This window comes from Vigna umbellata, chromosome 10 (assembly GCF_029865625.1).
Source record: "Vigna umbellata cultivar VRB3 chromosome 10, Vumbellata_1.0, whole genome shotgun sequence".
Classification (NCBI taxonomy): domain Eukaryota; kingdom Viridiplantae; phylum Streptophyta; class Magnoliopsida; order Fabales; family Fabaceae; genus Vigna; species Vigna umbellata.
In genome coordinates, this window is record NC_142174.1 from 25,065,605 (window position 1) to 25,086,938 (window position 21,334).

A 21,334-nucleotide genomic window follows, 5' to 3' on the forward strand; every position below is an offset into this window, starting at 1 on the left:
TAGTTCTCATGTATATTCTGCTGATTTCTATGTTGAGAACAATATGACTCATCCTCTAACTCCTGAGAGTGCTCCTTGGGAGCCGGTGCCACTTGATGAGGAGGATGTTTGTTGTGTTTTCAACACTGGATTGATACATTTGTTGCCCGAGTTTCATGGTTTTGCAAGTGAATAACGACATAAACATTTGGAGAATTCTATCTCATTTGCTTTGTAATGAAACCTCCTAATGTCCCGGATGATCACATTTTCTTAAGGGCATTTCCGTACTCATTACAAGAAGCAGCAAAGGATTGGGGATACTGTCTTCCTCCAGGATCCGTCACCAGTTGGGAAGATCTTGAGCATCAGTTTCTGGACAAATTCTTCCATGTGCAGTATGGTTACAACAATGATCCTGGATGGAATGATCCTAACATGGAATGGTATGGTACCCCACAACATCAATATCAAGAACCACCATTCCAAAATACTTGTATGCCTCCGCCAGTCCAACAACAACAGCAGTTGCAACTTTATCAGCCTGCCCAAATAGCTCCTCAACCTTCTACTTCTGAGCCTACATTGCAGGAGTTGTTGGAGCAGATGACCATGCAGAACCTTCAGTTTCAGCAAGAGAACAAATCATACTTTCAAAGCTTGAGCAATCAGATAGGGCAGATGACCACTCAGCTCAATCAGGAATAGTCTCAAGACTTAGGGCAATCACCATTTCAGACTGTTCAGATTCCTGATGATGTTAGTGTCATCCACATAGGAGATGAGGAGTAGAGTCATGAGTTTACTATTGCGCCACCTACTTTCCTACCGCCCTATGTCCCTACTCTTGCATCTCAGGAGACTGATGAAGATTTTAAGGAACAGGCAGATATGAGCAACACTTTTGAGATAGGTAGACCATCATCATCTTCCACCACTTCAGTCATATTTAGGGAAGTGGAGGTAAACATACCTCAGTTTGATTATGCTATTGATGATTATGTTGTTCATGATTATGTAGTTGATAGGTATGTTGATGATTGTATTGTTGATGAGCATGCTTTTAATTCTCCCTCTCTGCATGATGAGAACCACTTTTTGCTATCACATCTGAATGTTTATTCTCCATGCACTGAACATGAATCTGAGCCTGTGTTTGATATTGTTTCTAAATTTGAATTTGATTCATGTTCTGAGGGTATATCTGAGGTTCAGCCTGTTACACTTGGATTGGGTGTTGTACCCCTGCATGTCATTTCTTTGGAACCACATTGCACTAACCCTATTGCAGGAGGAGGTACACATGAATTTGACCAACAAGCACCCACAGTGGTGAACAAAGGTGCGAGCCTATAAAACAACTTCAAGATCAATAGGCACGGGCTGAACCCACTCATCAACAATCTTTGCTTCTTAGATCCAGCTGTGGAAGACATTTCCCTGCTAGATCAAATCTGGAGGATGAAACAATTCTTCCTCAAAACTTCCTTGCTGGATCCTGTGGTAGAAAACATCTCCCTGATAGTCCGAAATTGGCAACTACCACCATGACCAGGGGAGTTTTCTTTTCCCTTCTCCCCCTTTCCCTTCTTTTATTGCACTTGTCCATGATCTGTTCACTGTTCTGATTTCTGATCTTATGCTTATGACACATTGAGGACACTGTGTAGTTTAAGTGTGGTCTATTGGGGGAGATTTTTATTTTTCTTCGCTAGGTTTTGTTTTCTTGGTTAAATTTTTTCTTTTCTAGGTTATTTTTGTCGTTTGTGTACAGTTTGCATGTTTCTCTTGATTTATGGACTTTGTTTAGGTTGTAGGTTTTTCCTTTACTTCATTGATACTCTTATGGTTTGAAATCCTTGCTTTTTCTTTGCTTGGAAAGATTATTATGATGTTTGAGAGGTTGATTTGATTGTGACAGAAATACCCTGTGTGAGATTTGAGTCACTTTATGTTCTTTCTTGTGTGATATGTCTCTTGACTGCTCGCGCATATTGATGCGGCTGTCTGATAACAGTTGAAAAACTGTTATTTTCATGCTTAAAAGTGATACTAAAAGCAACCTTTAGACTTAGAAACTAGCTTGAAATCATGCATTTTGTTTATATTTTCAGAAATAAGAGAGCTGGACAGGTTTATGCTTGATTTGAGTGTTTTTGTGCAGGTTTTGAGGTGAATTTGGTGAAAGAAGTGAAGAATGAGAGAGAGGACATTAGAAAAGACAAGAAAGAGTGCAAAAAGAGAAGTCGAAGGCACCGCTCAGCGGCAAACTACCGCTGAGCGGCACTCAAGAGGTGGCGTTGGAACCGCTGAGGGGCAAATGGCCGCTGAGGGGAAGAAAGAAGACGCGTAACCACCGCTGAGCGGTAAATGGCGCTGAGCGGCACTTTTTGGGCTTGGGCTTTTGTAATCTTTTGTAACTCTAGATTAGTATATAAGGGCTTGCACGTCCTATAGTTAGGCATCTTTGGCAGAAACGAGGCAAACACTCTCTCTTTCACCCCTTTGAAGGAGGATCTTGGATGCTCAGGCTACCTCTTCCACTTTATTGGGTTTATTCTTTCATACTTTCATTGTTATTCATCTAGGTTCACCATGAATATGGTGAACTAAACCTTGTATGTTTGTTGGGGAATCAATGTAATCTCTTGAAGCTCTCATATATGGAATCTGTTGAGTACATCTTTGAATTAAGACATATGTTTTTTTTCATCATTAGTTAGGGTTTTTCCTCTTTGCTCAATGCTTGCATTGTTTAACTCATTCTAATGCATGATTATTGGTTTTGTTGATACGGACACGTACGGGGAAATCTAGATCCGGGGAATTTCTCCCAATATTTTACTGACAACATTATATTGGTTGCCTTAAGCTCCTGCACTCATGAACTAATCATTAGGAATGCTAGGAATTGTATGAACTATTTGATTAGGGAGAAGCCATCTAGAATGGTACATTAGAGAGTGGCATTAACAATGATGATTTGAAAGAGGAATTCCTAAAATATATGAGAGTGGATGAGATGAAATTGACCCCCAACAACATATTCATTCATTTAATCCATTGAAAGTGTTTATCTTATGTCTTTGCCATTGATCAATTCATGCATACATGTTTATTTTCGTCTTGCATATTAAAATTTCAATCATTGTTTTCTTAAGTCTTAGCTAATCAAGAAATCACATAACTAAACTAGGCCGTGAGTCCTTTGGGAAGAACGATACTTGGTCTTACCAAGTTTTATTACTTGAACGATTCGGTCATACTTGCCGATTGTGAAACAAGTTTGTGACATCATATTTTGGTGCTTACAAATTTGTCCATCAAGTTTTTGGCGCCGTTGCCGGGGACTCGTGGTTTAACTGGTTAATTTGTGTGATTATTGATTATCTTTGACTTATTTTTTTTATTTTTAATTTAAATTTCGAATTTTTTTTTTATTTTTTTTATTTTTTTTCTGTTTATATTTTACAGTTTGTATTTTATTTGATTTTATTTTATTTTTCTGTTTTCTGTTTTTTTATTTTTTCTATTTTTATTTTTATTTTATCTTTTTAGATTAGATTTTTTTATCTTTTTAGATTAGATTAGATTAGATTTGATTTTATTTTATTTGATTAGATTTTATTTTATTTTATCTTTTAGATTAGGTTAGATTAGATTTTATTTTATTAGGTTAGATTTTATTTTATTTTATTTTATTTTATCTTTAGATTAGGTTAGATTTTATTTTATCTTTTAGATTAGGTTAGATTTTATATTTTTTAGATTAGGTTTTATTTTATTCTATCTTATTTGATTCTATCTTCTAAATCTTTTTATCTTCTGAATATTTATCTATCTTCTCTATCTTTATGTGCTAACAATTATTTTCTAGAGTTTTGTGCCTAACGTTTGCAGGATGCAATTCGAACAAGAATTTAATAGGCACTCAATTCTACTAAGGTAATTTCAATCACTGGTGGGATCTCACTCAAGCATGAATGATGATCAATTTTGGCAAGCTGTCGAACAATTTAAGAATCTACCACCACAACAAAGGCAGAAAAAACCCTCTCTATCGGGAAGAAGGATAACGTTGGAGGAGGCAGTTCAACAGTACATACAGATACCTGATTGTCATCACAAAACCACTCAAGCTGCCGAAGAATTTGATAGGCTACCACCACAACAATGGCAGCAACAACCCTCTCCATCAGTAAATTTGGATGACACTCAACAATTTTTGAAAAATTTGGAGATGCACCTTCGTTTCATTAGACAAAAATTGAATGATGAGGTTAATACTGAAGTTAACCTTAAGGAGGAAGGGCAAACCAATGTTACCGAAAGTGACAAGATTCTTGATGAGGAAAAATTAGAGAGAGAGGAGGAAAAGGTAGAGAGAAAAGAGAAAGAAGAGTTGAGTGAGAAAAATAAAGATGAAGAAAAAGAGAAAGAAGTGGTTGAGAGAGAAGAGAGAAAGAAGATTTGTGTGAAAAGAAAGAAGTTGAAAAGAAAAAGAAAAGGGAAGAAAAAAATAAAAGAAAGGAAAAAGAGAAATTTTAGGGAGAGAAAAAGGAAGAAAAAGAAGATGAGAGGAAAGAAGAAGAAATCATATGAAAAATCCCATCCTCATCTAAAGAAGAATCATGGGAAGGAAAAGATATTCAAGTGCTTTATGGAAATCTTCAAGAAATTGGAGATTAAAGTTCCTATGATTGAAACACTGCAACAGGTTCCTGGTTTAATCAAATTTCTGAAGAAGTTCAGTAGAAAGAAGAAAAAGAAGAAGGAACATGAGCTTTATTGGGTCAAGCTAATGACGTTAAAAGAGCGCTTGCTGGGAGGCAACCCAGTGATTTAAGAACTTTTGATTTTATTTTGGTTTTGTAATTTTTAATTTAGGGACATTATTTTTGTAACTATTTTGTTAGAGATAGCATCTACTGAAGGATGCTAGGTGGTTGAGTATCTACTGAAGGATACTAGGTTTGTAACACCTACTGATGGGTGTTAGTGAGAAAATTTTGCACCTACTGATGGGTGCTGGTAAGTTTGAAACACCTACTGATGGGTGTTGGTGGATTTTGGGTCAGGCTCGTGACGTTAAACAAGCGCTACCTGGGAGGCAACCCAGTTGATTGATTGTTTTTGTTTGTTTTAGTTAGGGTTTGCATAAGTATTTTAAACATTGAATTGCAGGGAACCAGTGGGGGGCATGTCTAGGAGGCACGTAGGTTAAGAAAAGAAGGAGAAGAGCACATCACGCAAGTGCCGCTGAGCGGTATTTTACCGCTGAGCGGTACTCTCGCAGAATGGGCTTTAGTTCCCCTTAGCGGGACCCGAGCCCATTAGGGTATTTTTATACCCTAAGCTGCGCATAAGCTTCTATTTTCAGGCTCTTCTCTGCACACACACTCCCACATACCTTTTCCAAGGTTTTCCACATCTTTTCACTCTTCCCTCTTAAGAAAATCTCTCTTCTATTCATTTTTTCACTAGTGTGCCATCAAAGTTTGGGGTTGGAAGAGAGCATTCTAGTTTGAAGGCATTCTCATTGCATCTAGTATCTCCACCCAAGTAAGTAAAATGCATTTTGTTCATTCTAGGGTTCTTGAATTTGAATGTGATTGTCAAAGCATGAATATTTAGGGGTTTTGATTTCTATGCATGATTTGATGATATATTTGATGTTTGAACCGATTAAAACTGCATGATTATGAACTGGAAAACTGAAAATTGCATTTGGGTGGAGTTAGGGAAGCTTTAAAACTGATTTTTCATAAATCTGCAGAGTTACCGCTGAGGGGTAAATTACCGCTGAGCGGCACTCTGCCAGATTTGGTTTTTTCTGATTTTTGCGTGTTGGAATGTGGCGCTGGTGGCGCTGAGGGGAAATTCTGGCCCTCAGCGGTGGTTTAGCTTCAAAAGGAGTTTTGTTTTGTGTTTACTAATGATTAACATCATGTTCTGTGGTTTTGGATTTATGTTTGAATGCAGGAATGGCATCCTCTTCAGGAAAGAGATTGAAAACCATGGCAACCAAGAGAAAGGAAAAGGAACCAGAGCAGCCCCATAATGGCAGGTTCCTCTCTAGGAAACATGAGAAGCACTTTAGAGTGGTTCAGGACAGGAGACTTCTAATGGAGAGAAAGGTTGGAATGATACCTAACTTTGCTCCTCAATTTGGAGAGCAAGTGTTAGGGAATGATTGGGGGAAGCTAGCCACTTATCCATCACCTGCCAACATAGCTGTGGTGAAAGAATTCTACACCAATGCAAAGAAGATTGGTGATTATCCAGCTGAGAATTATTTGGGCTATGTTAGAGGCCATGCTATCAGGTATGATCCTGACTCCATAAATAACTTTCTGGATACTGTGTGGGCTGGTGAGCAATGCCAGTTTGCTCTTAGCATGGAGGAAGGTGCTGATTATGAGGATGTGGAGAGAGTATTGTGTATACCTGGAGGACACTTCCAAAGGAATAGATCTGGCTCAGTGGTTAACATTAGGAGGACAGATTTGACTCCTCTTGCAAAGTATTGGATGGCATTTTCTCATGCCAACATTCAGCCATGTTCACATGTGTCAGATATTACTCTCAGCAGGGCACTCTTCATCTACTGTGTTATCAGAAACTTGAATGTTAATATTGGGCAGGTGATAGCTGATGAGATTAGTGTGTGTGCTAACACCTCAAACAACAAAGCACCACTGGGACATCCGTCTTTGATCACTCACCTTTGCAAGCTAGCTGGGGTGGACACTTCTGTTCCACCATTTGAGAGGCCAAGAAAAGCTATAGATGAGGCATATTACAGACAGTACTGTGGAGGTGAGGAGGCAGCCCAGCCAGTGCCACCACGCCAGGCTCGTAGAGAGAGAAGGCCAGCACAGAGCAGGACTTCTGTTGATACTCATGAGGCAGAACCATTCCAGATGAGGGACATGTATATGTCTCTTATAGGTGCTCAGTTGCAGTCCATCCACAGAGGGCAGGTGGCCACGGCTGAGATGATAGTGGGGATGTATGATACCCCTCCAGCACACAGGTGGACTATGGATGAATTCCATAATGTGGTAGCTTGGCCAGAAGAACCAGTATATGGAGGAGCTGGAGCAGCTGAAGCTTCAGCCAGAGATATGGAGGAAGATGAAGCAGAGGAGGAGGATGCATTTGATGAAGATGATGATGAAGAGGAAGAGGAAGATACAGAGAGCTCGGACTGATGAGGAGCTGAGATAGCATTTACTGATGAATGCTATCATATGATTATGCTTTTATGGTTTAAGTTTTCTGAACTTATTTGTTTTTGTTTTTAGATTAGGGTTTGATGTACTCTATTGAACACCTGGTTTGTTATGATGGTTTGCTATTAACTGTGATTGTGTGATAAGTAATGCTTGATGATGCTTATTGATTGATTAATGTTGAGATGATGTGCACATTAAAATGCTTATACAGGTGATTCACAAGCTTTGTGAACAAATGCATAATATCATGATTGTGATTGTGAAATTAAGCAGGATGTGCATGTCAAATGTGAATGAGCTTATATGTGAGGTTTTGAGCTCCAGAGTTATTATTGTTGAATGCTATTACTTTGAAAGCATGAATGACTTTGCCCAGGTTTTCTATGATTGAATCAATTGCTTGTTTTGCATCATATGATCAAAGGCCGTGTTTTTGAAACCCTTTTTATTGGCCAAATTCATAAAGTTAGCCTTCTAAAAGAGAACACGTTGTGTTCTATCCTTTGAACCTTTAGCCTTAAATATACACTGAACACCCTTGATTGAAAATCTTTACCTTGAGTTAAGTAGAAGATCTTGTGTGGTATTGTTAAATGTTCAAGTTTGGGGTTATTGGGGAAACATGAAAAAGGAAAAAGCATTGAGCTAAGAGCTAAAAAGTAAGAATATGCAAAGAAAAGAAAAGAAAAAGAAGCAAAGCTCAATGCAAATGCAAAAGCAAAGGCAAAAGAAAGTTGGGAATGAATAAGAAGATTGTGTGTTATGATTCTCTTAACTCAAGGATTTTGTGATCCAGAAAAACCAATTTTCTTGTTAGCCCAGCCACATTATAAGCCATTGAAAAGTCCTTGTGATGATGCATGCTTGTGAATGTATTTGATTGTGGTTAAATGAAAGGCAAAGTTGATTCATGTGATAGTGATAGTGGAGTGAATGAGTGAAACACTTTACCTCTTATACACTTGTGTGTTGAGTGAAACACTTTACCTAGTGAGGAAATATTCCATAAGCACATGAACATCCATGCTTAATTGATTGATCATTCATGAAAAATAGCATTTGTTGGAATTTAAATGACTTTGTGAACACTAAAGCATGTGCACATCTTGATTGAACTCTTGGTCTTAAGTTTGAGTGAAGTTATTACTTATCTTGAAAAGAGGATTTTGAATGAGTAAACCATCATATGAATTGGTTGGAGATGGAGTTACATTTTGTTTGCTTGAGGACAAGCAAAGTTCTAAGTTTGGGGTTGTGATAACAGTTGAAAAACTGTTATTTTCATGCTTAAAAGTGATACTAAAAGCAACCTTTAGACTTAGAAACTAGCTTGAAATCATGCATTTTGTTTATATTTTCAGAAATAAGAGAGCTGGACAGGTTTATGCTTGATTTGAGTGTTTTTGTGCAGGTTTTGAGGTGAATTTGGTGAAAGAAGTGAAGAATGAGAGAGAGGACATTAGAAAAGACAAGAAAGAGTGCAAAAAGAGAAGTCGAAGGCACCGCTCAGCGGCAAACTACCGCTGAGCGGCACTCAAGAGGTGGCGTTGGAACCGCTGAGGGGCAAATGGCCGCTGAGGGGAAGAAAGAAGACGCGTAACCACCGCTGAGCGGTAAATGGCGCTGAGCGGAACTTTTTGGGCTTGGGCTTTTGTAATCTTTTGTAACTCTAGATTAGTATATAAGGGCTTGCACGTCCTATAGTTAGGCATCTTTGGCAGAAACGAGGCAAACACTCTCTCTTTCACCCCTTTGAAGGAGGATCTTGGATGCTCAGGCTACCTCTTCCACTTTATTGGGTTTATTCTTTCATACTTTCATTGTTATTCATCTAGGTTCACCATGAATATGGTGAACTAAACCTTGTATGTTTGTTGGGGAATCAATGTAATCTCTTGAAGCTCTCATATATGGAATCTGTTGAGTACATCTTTGAATTAAGACATATGTTTTTTTTCATCATTAGTTAGGGTTTTTCCTCTTTGCTCAATGCTTGCATTGTTTAACTCATTCTAATGCATGATTATTGGTTTTGTTGATACGGACACGTACGGGGAAATCTAGATCCGGGGAATTTCTCCCAATATTTTACTGACAACATTATATTGGTTGCCTTAAGCTCCTGCACTCATGAACTAATCATTAGGAATGCTAGGAATTGTATGAACTATTTGATTAGGGAGAAGCCATCTAGAATGGTACATTAGAGAGTGGCATTAACAATGATGATTTGAAAGAGGAATTCCTAAAATATATGAGAGTGGATGAGATGAAATTGACCCCCAACAACATATTCATTCATTTAATCCATTGAAAGTGTTTATCTTATGTCTTTGCCATTGATCAATTCATGCATACATGTTTATTTTCGTCTTGCATATTAAAATTTCAATCATTGTTTTCTTAAGTCTTAGCTAATCAAGAAATCACATAACTAAACTAGGCCGTGAGTCCTTTGGGAAGAACGATACTTGGTCTTACCAAGTTTTATTACTTGAACGATTCGGTCATACTTGCCGATTGTGAAACAAGTTTGTGACATCATATTTTGGTGCTTACAAATTTGTCCATCACTGTCACGGCCCATCAAATTTGATGTGCAAATAAGAATGCAGTATAACTAGGAAGTGACTCCTAGGTCGTCTCTCAAGGGCCAAATGGGGGGGTTTGAAAGTGTTTTTGTGATTCAAAATGAACTAAATTAAAATAGAAACTAGACACAACTGAACATAATTGAAAGCATTAAAGTAAATGAAAACAACAAACTGAACGGTCCTAAAGCAAGGTGTGTGAACTAATTTAAATGCACTAGAGAAATCTGAAAACTCATTTAACACTATTGAATTCAACGCATCAGCAGAAGCACAATTCAGCAAGAGTAAAATAGTTGGAATGAAACGTCAATGCAAAACATCATTAATGAGCACATGCAGCGAGACTAAAATTTAAATGCAAAAGGGTGTTAACCACTTAGGATGCAGTGGACACTTCAACAAAGGCAATTAACCTATTAAAATGCAACTATTTAGGTAAACAAAATAAATTGCTTATTGAAGACATTCACCAAAGCAAATCATTCACGGAAGCAATACGCGTGCACAAGCCAAATAAATCACCGCTGCCGCACTTTCAAGTAAATCACCTTCCTATTCTCTGAATAAAAATAAAACCGAGAGCTGCTGGAATAGAAAGAAAAAAGAAAAAAAAAACGTGCACAACAAACTGCTAGAATGAAAACTTTAATAAAAACAAAATGCTTGAACAAAAAATATTGAAAATGGCATGTGTAATCTGCAACATAAAAATAAAGTAGGCTTTTTCCTCAAAATCTAAACATTCCTAGCCAAAGAAAAATCAGTGAGTGTGGCGTCTGAAACACATAATCGTGCTTCCCATTCCAGCGAGCGTGCTGCACCCTCTCATAATTGAATCAGCATTTGCTTTTCCTAAATGAAAGAAAATAAAATAAAATGACTTCCGAAGGAGTAGCAGCTGCACTCCCCAATAACGTAGTACCACTACTGCTCACAACGTGTTGCCTCCGTGTTCAAGCAAGCCGTGACACACCACACTTCTCAACGTGATTCTGCCATGCCGTGACAGCACCTGCTAGCACCGTGTGCTCTCTCCAGGCCGTCCCAAGTGGCGACTGGACCTACTCTCTGGATGATGCTACGTGATGTTGATGACAAATTTATGAACACCGAAAAACGGCGCCAAAAACTTGTTTAACAATCGGCAAGTGTGACCGAATCGTATCAAGTAATAAAACAAGGTAAGACATGGTATCGTTTTCCCAAAGGACTCACGACCTAGTTTAGCTATGTGATTTGTTGATTATTTAAGACTTAAGAACAAATTGATTATAGGTTTTAATGCAAAAGACAATAACTAAACATGTATGCATGAATTTGATCAATGGAAAAGAACAAAACAAACACTTCAATGAATTATATGGATGAGTATGTTGTTGGGGTTATCAATTTCATCTTATCCACTCTCATATATTTTCAGGAATTCATCATTCTTAACATCAATGCTAATGCCACTCTCTAAATTACCTTGCAAGAAGGCCTATCCCTAATTACGAGTTCATACAATTCCTAGCATTCCTAGTAATTAGTTCTTAAAGTGCAGGAGCTTAAAGGCAACCAATATGCTATTGGGAGAAATTCCCCGGATCTAGATTTCCCCGTACGTTCCCATATCGACAAAATCAATAATCATGGCAATGAATGAGTTAAACAAAGCAAGCATTAAGCAAAGAGGAAAATCCCTAACTAAAGATGAAAGAAAGCATGTATCTTAATATAAGATGTTAAAACAAATTCCATATATGAGAGTTTCACAAGACTACATTGATTCCCCAACAACAATACAAGGTTTAGTTCACCATATTCATGGTGAAACTAGATGAACAATAATGAAAGAATGAAAGATAAAACCCTAGAAAGAGGAGGAGGTAGCCTGAGCATCCAAGATCTTCCTTCAAGGGGTGGAAAAGAGAGTGTTTACTTCGTCTCTGCCAAAGATACAAAACCCTAAGACATCTAGGTCTTTAAATAGGACATAAAAATATTAGAAAACGGGTCCAGGCCCAAACAGATCATAAAATCGCAGAAAACTGGCCCAAAACTCGTTTGGTTGACTTTTTCCTTATTCTGGTTGACTGGTTGACTTTTCTGGTTTCTGGTTGACTTTTCAGCACTTCAATCATTCGGTACTTCAATTCTTCTTTCAAATCATTCAATTAGCCTACAAAATCAAGGGAATCTTGCACAAAATCATTAAATTCACTTTTAACTCTCTTATTCACAAAACTAAAGCAAAAATATGAGTTCAAGATAGTTTCTAAGTCTTAAAGGTTGCTTTTGGTATCAATTTTAAGCATAAAAATAACGGTTTTTCAACCGTTATCACAACCCCAAACTTAAAACTTTGCTTGTCCTCAAGCAAACAAGATGTAACTCAATCTTCCATCAATCCATATAATGGTTCACCACATTCAAAAATCCTTCTTTCAAGACAAGTAAATACTCAATTTAGCTCATCATCAAGACTTCAATCAAGATGTGCACATGCTTTTAGTGATCACTGAAACACATACTATACAACAAATGCTATTTTCATGAATGATCAATTAACTAAGCAAAGATGTTCTTATGTGTTCATGGAATCTATCCTCACTAGATAAAGTGTTTCACTCAAACACACAAGTGTATAGGATATATTCACTCATTCACTCTACTATTACAATGTCACATGAATCAACTTTCCCTTTCATTTAACCATAATCAAAAACACTTACAAGCACACATCATCACAAGGACTTTTCAATGGCTTATAATGTGGCTAGGCTAACAAGAAAATTGGTTTTTCTAGATCACAAAACCCTTGAGTTAAGAGCATCACATAAACACAACCATTCTTACTTATTCCAACTTTCCTTTGCATTCTTTTCTCTTCTTTCTCTTTTTCTTTTGCTTTTCACATACTTACTTCTTAGCTCTTAGCTCAATGCTTTCAATTTCCCTTTCTATTTTCCAACAACCCCAAACTTGAACATTTATCAATACCACAAAATATTTTCTACTTAACTCAAGGTAAAACTTTTCAACAAGGGTTTTCAAATCATGTTCAAGGCTAGAGGTTCAAAGGGTAGAACACATAGTGTTCTCTTTTAGTGGGTTAAATTTATGAATTTGCCTAATAAAAGGGTTATCAACAAATGGCCTTGATCATATGATGCAAACAAGCAAGTAATTCAATCATAGAAAACCTGGGCAAAGTCATTCATGCTTTCACAGTAATAGTATTCAACAATAACAACTCTGGAGTGATAACAGTTGAAAAACTGTTATTTTCATGATTAAAATTGATACTAAAAGCAACCTTTAACACTTAGAAACTAGCTTGAAATCATGCTTTTGTTCATATTTTCAGAAATAAGAGAGCTGGACAGATTTATGCTTGATTTCAGTGTTTTTGTGCAGGTTTTAAGGTGAATTTGGTGAAAGAAGGGAAGAAGGAGAGAGATGGAATTAGAAAAGACATCAAAAAGTGCAAAAGGAGAAGCCGCAACTGCCGCTCAGTGGCAGTTTACCGCTGAGCGGCACTTAGGAGTTCACGTTGGCACCGCTGAGGGGCAAAATGGCCGCTGAGGGGAGAAAACGACTCACGCACTTACCGCTGAGCAGCACTTTACCGCTGAGCGGCACACTTATGGGCTTGGACCTAAATTTTCTGTAATTTTAGAATAGTATATAAGCTTTAGGACGTCCTAGGGTTTGTATCTTTGGCAGAAACGAAGCAAACACTCTCTCTTCCACCCCTTTGAAGGAGGATCTTGGATGCTCAGGCTACCTCTTCACCTTTCTAGGGTTTTATCTTTCATTCTTTCATTATTGTTCATCTAGGTTCACCATGAATATGGTGAACTAAACCTTGTATGTTTGTTGGGGAATCAATGTAATCTTTTGAAGCTCTCATATATGGAATTTGTGTTTACATCTTAATCTAAGACCTATGCTTTCTTTCATCATTAGTTAGGGTTTTTCCTCTTTGCTCAATGCTTGCTTTGTTTAACTCATTCAATGCATGATTATTGATTTTGTCGATACGGGAACGTACGGGGAAGTCTAGATCCGGGGAATTTCTCCCAATAGTATATTGGTTGCCTTAAGTTCCTGTGCTAAAAAAACTAATTATTAGGAATGCTAGGAATCGTATGAACTCGTAATTAGGGAGAAGCCCTCTTGAAAGGTAATTTAGAGAGTGGCATTAACAATGATGAATTGAATGTTGAATTCCTAAAGTATATGAGAGTGGATAAGATGAAATTGATAACCCCAACAACATACTCACCCATATATTCCATTGAAAGTGTTTGTATTTTTCTTTAGCCATTGACCACACTCATGCATACATGTTTATTTTCGTCTTTTGCATAGTAAAATCCAATTATTTCGTTCTTAAGTCTTAGCTAATCAACGAATCACATAACTAAACTAGGCCATGAGTCCTTTGGGAGAACAATACTTGGTCTTACCGAGTTTATTACTTGAAACGATTCGGTCACACTTGCCGATTGTTCAACAAATTTGTGGCGCCGTTTTTCGGTGTTCATAAATTTGTCATCATGGAGCTCAAAACCTCACATATAAGCTCATTCACATTCCACATATAACATCCTGCTTAGAATCATAATCACAATCACAATCACAACATCATGCATTTGTTCACAATGCTTGTGAACCACCTGTATAAGCATATAATGTGCACATTCTCAACATCAATCACTATCAAAGCATCATCAGGCATTACTTATCAAACAACAATCATAAGTAAACCATCATAACAGACAAAGTTTTCAATTGAGTACATCAAATCCTATTCTAAAAACAAAAGTGATTGATAAAACAAATCCTACTCTAGTGCTTTTAAAAACTCAGCCCCATCAATGATGCTCTCTCCCAACCCCAAACTTAGATGGAAAACTAGTGAGAAAGTAAGTGGAAGGGAGATTTTCTAAAGAGGAATGAAAGGAAAAATGTAAAGAACCTTTGGAAAAGTGTTTAGGAGTGTGTGTGCAGAGAAGAATCTGAAAATAGAGGCCAACGCGCGCCCTAGGATATAAAAATACCCCAATGGGCTCGGGTTCCGCTAAGGGGCAACCTAAGCCCATTCTGCGACACTACCGCTCTGCGGCAGTTTGCCGCTCAGCGGTACTTTCGGGAAGTGCTTTTCTTCTTCCTAAGTGCATCCTACTCATGCCCCTTACTTGCTCCTTGTAATTAAGTTCTCAGATCACTCAAACATTCAATCCCTATCATGCAATTAAAGTAGAATCAAAACAAACAATACAGATAAAATCAATCAACTGGGTTGCCTCTCAGGTAGCGCTTGTTTAACGTCACGAGCCTGACCCAAAATCCTCCAACACCCTTCAGTAGATGCAAATCTTTCTTACCAACACCCATCAGTAGGTGTATACAAACATAGTATCCTTCAGTAGATACTCTTTCGCCTAACATCCATCAGTAGATGTAAACCCTGTAACAAACTTGGAACAAAAATACCCAAAAGTTCAAAATTACATCACCAAACCAAAAATTAAGAGTTTTTAAATCACTGGGTTGCCTCCCAGCAAGCGCTCTTTTAACGTCACTAGCTTGACCCAATAAAGCTTCAAGTTCCATCTTCTTTTTCTTCTTCTTTCTACTGAACTTCTTCAGAAATTTGATCAAACTAGGAACCTGTTGCAATGTTTCAATCATAGGAACTTTAATCTCCAATTTCTTGAAGATTTCCATAAAGCGCTCAAATTTCTTCTTCCTATGATACTTCTTTGGATGAGGAAGAGGTTTTTCATATGATTCTTTCTTTTTTTCTCTCGTCCTCTTTTTCTTTTCTCTCACTTTCTTTTTGCTCTTTTTCTTTTCTCTTATTTTTTTCTTCCCTTCTCTTTTTCTTCTCAACTTCTTTATTTTCACACAAATTTTCTTTCTCTCTTTTCTCTCAACCACTTCTTTTTCTTTTTCTTCATCTTTATATTTCTCACTCAACTCTTCTTTTTCTTTTCTCTCTATCTTTTCCTCATCTCTCCCTATTTTTTTGCTCAGCAAAAACCTTGTCACTTTCAGTGACAATGGTGATGGACAAATTTATGAACACCAAATTATTGTGTCACAAACTTGTTTTTCAATCGGCAAGTGTGACCAAATCGTTCAAGTAATAAACTTGGTAAGACCAAGTATCGTTCTTCCCAAAGGACTCACGGCCTAGTTTAGTTGTGTGGTTTCTTGATTAGCTAAGACTTAAAAACGAAATATTTGGATTTTATATGCAAAAGACGAAAATTAAATATGTATGCATGAAGTTTTGATCAATGGCAAAAAGCAAAAGATAAACACTTTCAATGAAATTTATGGATGAATATGTTGTTGGGGGTCAATTTCATCTTATCCACTCTCATATACTTTAGGAATTCAACATTCAAATCATCATTGTTAATGCCACTCTCTAAAGTACCTTTCAAGAAGGCTTCTCCCTAATCACGAGTTCATACAATTCCTAGCATTCCTAATGATCAGTTCATAAGTGCAGGAGCTTAACGACAACCAATATAATATTGGGAGAAATTCCCCGGATCTAGACTTCCCCGTACGCGCCCGTATCGACAAAACCAATAATCATGCATCGAATGAGTTAAACAATGCAAGCATTAAGCAAAGAGGAAAAACCCTAACTAATGATGAAAGAAAGCATAAGTCTTAATTAAAAGATGTAAAAACAGATTCCATATATGAGAGCTTCAAAAGATTACATTGATTCCCCAATAAACATACAGAGTTTAGTTCACCATATTCATGGTGAACCTAGATGAATTACAATGAAAGAAGGAAAGATAAAACCCTAAAAAGGTGAAGAGGAAGCCTCAGCATCCAAGATCCTCCTTCAAAGGGGTGGAAGAGAGAGTGTTTGCTTCGTTCCAGCCAAAGATACAAACCCTAGGAAACCCTAAAGCTTATATATTATTCGTAAATTACAGAAAATTAGGTCCAAGCCCATTAAAGTGCCGCTCAGCGCTAAAATACCGTAAAGCGGTAAGTGCGTGTCACGTTTCTTCCCCTCAGCGGCCATTTTGCCCCTCAGCGGTCCTCCCGTGAACTCCTGAGTGCCGCTCAGCGGTAAACTGCCGCTGAGCGGTGACTTCGGCTTCTCCTTTTGCACTTTTTAATGTCTTTTCTGATTCCATATCTCTCCTTCTTCACTTCTTTCACCAAATTCACCTTAAAACCTGCACAAAAACACTGAAATCAAGCATAAACCTGTCCAGCTCTCTTATTTCTGAAAATATGAAGAAAAACATGATTTCAAGCTAGTTTCTAAGTATAAAGGTTGCTTTTAGTATCAATTTTAAGCATGAAAATAACAGTTTTTCAACTGTTATCACAACCCCAAACTTAGTGATAACAGTTGAAAAACTGTTATTTTTATGATTAAAATTGACATTAAAAGCAACCTTTACACTTAGAAACTAGCTTGAAATCATGCTTTTCTTTATATTTTTGGAAATAAGAGAGCTGGACAGGTTTATGCTTGATTTCAGTGTTTTTGTGCAGGTTTTAAGGTGAATTTGGTGAAAGAAGTGAAGAAGGAGAGAGATGAAATCAGAAAAGACAATAAAAAGTGCAAAAGGAGAAGCCGAAGTCACCGCTCAGCGGCAGTTTACCGCTGAGCGGCACTCAGGAGCTTGCGGGAGGTCCGCTGAGGGGCAAAATGGCCGCTGAGGGGAGAAAACAAGTCACGCACTCACCGCTGAGCGGTATTTTACCGCTGAGCGACACTTTAATGGGCTTGGATTTGACTTTTTGTAATTTACGAATGATATATAAGCTTTAGGGTTTCCTAGGGTTAGGCATCTCTGGCTGGAACGAAGCAAACACTCTCTCTTCCACCCCTTTGAAGGAGGATCTTGGATGCTGAGGCTTCCTCTTCACCTTTTTAGGGTTTATTCTTTCATTCTTTCATTGTAATTCATCTAGGTTCACCATGAATATGGTGAACTAAACTCTGTATGTTTGTTGGGGAATCAATGTAATCTTGTGAAACTCTCATATATGGAATCTGTTTTTAGATCTTTTTATTAAGACTTATGCTTTCTTTCATTATTAGTTAGGGTTTTTCCTCTTTGCTTAATGCTTGCATTGTTTAACTCATTCGATGCATGATTATTGGTTTTGTCGATACGGGCACGTACGGGGAAGTCTAGATCCGGGGAATTTCTCCCAATTTTATATTGGTTGTCGTTAAGCTCCTGCACTTATGAACTGATCATTAGGAATGCTAGGAATTGTATGAACTCGTGATTAGGGAGAAGCCTTCTGGAAGGGTACATTAGAGAGTGGCATTAACAATGATGATTTGACTGTTGAATTCCTAAAAATATATGAGAGTGGATAAGATGAAATTGACCCCCAACAACATATTCATATCTATATTTCATTGAAAGTGTTTATCTTTTGCTTTTTGCCATTGATCAAAATTCATGCATACATGTTTATTTTCTGTCTTGCATATTAAACTCCAAATATTTCGTTTGTAAGTCTTAGTTAATCAAGAAACCGCATAACTAAACTAGGCCGTGAGTCCTTTGGGAAGAACGATACTTGGTCTAACTAAGTTTATTACTTGAACGATTCGGTCATACTTGCCGATTGAAAACAAGTTTGTGACATCATAATTTGGTGTTCATAAATTTGTCCATCAAGTTTTTGGCGCCGTTGCCGGGGACTCGTGGTTTAACTGGTTAATTTGTGTGATTATTGATTATCTTTGACTTATTTTTTTATTTTTTTTTATTTTATTTTTAAATTTCGAATTTTTATTTTATTTTTCTGTTTTTTATTTTTATTTTCTGAATATTATATCTTCTCTTATATCTTTTTGTGCTAACCAAATCTTTTCTAGGGTTTTGTGTTCTTGTGTATGCAGGAGGCAATTCGAACTAGGAGCAAGAAAACAACAGAACCTCTGCTTGAAGGATTAGAAGACAGTAGACGGAGGGGAAGAATCAGAACATCTAGAGAACTTTTCCCTCCTCCGGAAACTCTGTTGCAACCATCACCACAAGGTTCTGACAATAGCACAGAAAATATGGAGAATAATAATATCAGAAGAACTCTTGCTGATTATACCAATATAGTTGGACCTCAACACTTTAACAGCATAGCTAGACCTAGAGTCAATGCAGCCAATATGGAGGTCAAACCAGCACTGATCCAACTGGTGAAGAGCAATCAATTTAATGGGTTATCTCATGAAAGCCCATATGAGCACCTTACTACATTTAATGAAATTTGCAACACAGTGAAAATCAATGGGGTGCCAGACGAAGCAATCAAACTTAGTTTGTTTCCTTTCTCACTGGGAGGCAATGCTAAGCTTTGGTTGAACTCTTTTCCAGAAGGAAGTTTCACAGAGTGGGAAGCAATGGTAACAAAGTTTTTGAACAAGTACTTTCCACAATCAAAGGTGACAAAAGGCAAGCAAGAGATATCTTCATTTAAGCAGGGCATGGAAGAATCACTGGGGCATGCATGGGATAGATACAAAAGTCTGCTATGAAAAACACCCACGCATGGCTTTGAAGAACAGGAAGTAGTCTTAACTTTCCTTGGAGGGCTTGGTTCACAAACCAAGATGATGCTTGATGCCTCAGCAGGAGGCAATATTAAATGGAAAACTCCAGAGGAAGCTATAGAAATCATTGACAACATGGCTACTAGTGATAATGAGCTGAACAGTGAAAGAGGAGCTCCTATGCAACAAAAAGGGGTTCTCCAATTACAGACACATGATGCCTTGCTAGCTCAAAATAAAATTCTAACTCAACAGCTGGAGACTCTGACTAAAACTCTTGCACAATTACCTAAAGAGTTGAAAACTACTGCACAGGTACAAACCCAGTTGTGCGAATTATGTGGAGGTGATCATATCAATGGTCAATGTGCTTTTCCAGTGGAAGCCTTGGAGGATGTTAATTTCATGGCTAATCAATTTCCATACCGTCAAGGGAATTACAATCAAGGGTGGAAACCACATCCAAGCATTGGTCAAGGACAAACTGGGCAAGCAAATCAATATAATAAGCAGCAGCAGCAACCAACCTTTTGGCAACAGTTATCTATGCTTAATGAAAGATCAACAAGGTTGGAAGAAACTCTTCAGCAATTCATACAGAAAACCGAATCTTCTCAAAAGAACACTGAAGCTGCTATAAAGAATTTGGAGATTCAAATGGGTCAGATTACCAAGCAATTGGAAGAAAGGCCAAATAGAAATTTTGGGGCTAATACTATGGTTAACCCTAGAGAAGAGTGCAAAGTGGTAAAGAGTGTGAATGAAGAGATAATTGAGTTAGAAGAAGGAGAAGCAGAAGAAAGAAGAGAAATAGAGAGCAAAAACAATTTTCCTTTTCCAATAAATCAAGAGAAACAAATGGACTTCACAGAATTATTCAGAATGGTGGATAATAAAGCACCTTGGGAACAGATTTTGCAGAAAATTGCAGTTTACACAAAATCTGATGAAGAAATCTCTACAAAGAAGAGACGTAGAGATGATGAGGAAAAAGAGTGTATAACTGTTAAGAAAGAGTCATTCCCTCCTAAAGCATCAGATCCAGGCAGTTTTTCTATCCCTTGTACTATAGGGAAGAAAAAGGTAAAGAAAGCTCTCCTTGATTTAGGTTCAAGTGTTAACTTGATGCCTTATTCTTTACTGGAGCAAATCGGCAATGTTAAAATGAAACCTGCAAAGGTTAAAATAGTAATGGCCGATGGATCTTCAAAGGAGCCATGTGGGATTGTAGAGGACATTATAGTTTGTGTTGGCAAACTTCAGTTCTTGGCAGACTTTGTGGTGATGAAGATGGAGACTGAGAAGATACCTATCATACTTGGAAGACCGTTTATGAAAACGGCCAGGGCTATCATAGATGTAAATGAAGGTATAGTGGTGCTCCAGGACAGAGAGGAGAGAGTGGTGGTAGATGTCTTCAAAGATGTGATGCAAGCAAAGGAGGAAGAAGCTAGTTATAAAGCTGCATTTCAAGATGCACCCATGACTAGCCGTAAAGAAGAAAATCTTGAGGTTTCAGGTAACCATTGTTTGTTGTTTCAGGTACCCCAGGAAGAAGAGATTGGAAGAGGAGAAGAAATTCCTAGAGACTGGAAGAAAAGAAGACTCCAACTTGGCACACCTGTTAGAATCAAGAACAAGTTGTGAGTTGTGAAGGGCTTTAAAGAGAAGGAGATGATAGAGATAGAGTCTCCATATTCTAGAAGAACCAAAACAGTTCAAAGGAAACAGCTGAGGAGTTGGTGGAATGACAACATCAACTATAAAGAAGATGGAACTTGAGCTTTATTGGGTCAAGCTAATGACGTTAAAAGAGCGCTTGCTGGGAGGCAACCTAGTGAATTTAAAAACTTTTGATTTGGTTTTGTAATTTTTAATTTGTGAACATTAGTTTTGTAATTATTTTGTTGGAGATAGCATCTACTAAAGGATGCTAGGTGGTTAAGTATCTACTGAAGGATACTATGGCTGTA

General features: G+C 37.6%; 1 protein-coding gene across 1 annotated transcript in view; it reads left to right on the plus strand.

Annotated features, from left to right (window-relative positions):
* The first annotated feature begins 216 nt into the window (after positions 1–216).
* The window catches only part of LOC148192222 (uncharacterized), a 31,897-nt gene continuing 10,779 nt past the window's right edge, over positions 217–21,334 (plus strand). The window contains exon 1 of the mRNA XM_088100054.1: positions 217–425. Coding sequence (XP_087956180.1) covers positions 217–425 — 209 coding nt within the window. The remainder of the gene's footprint in view (positions 426–21,334) is intronic.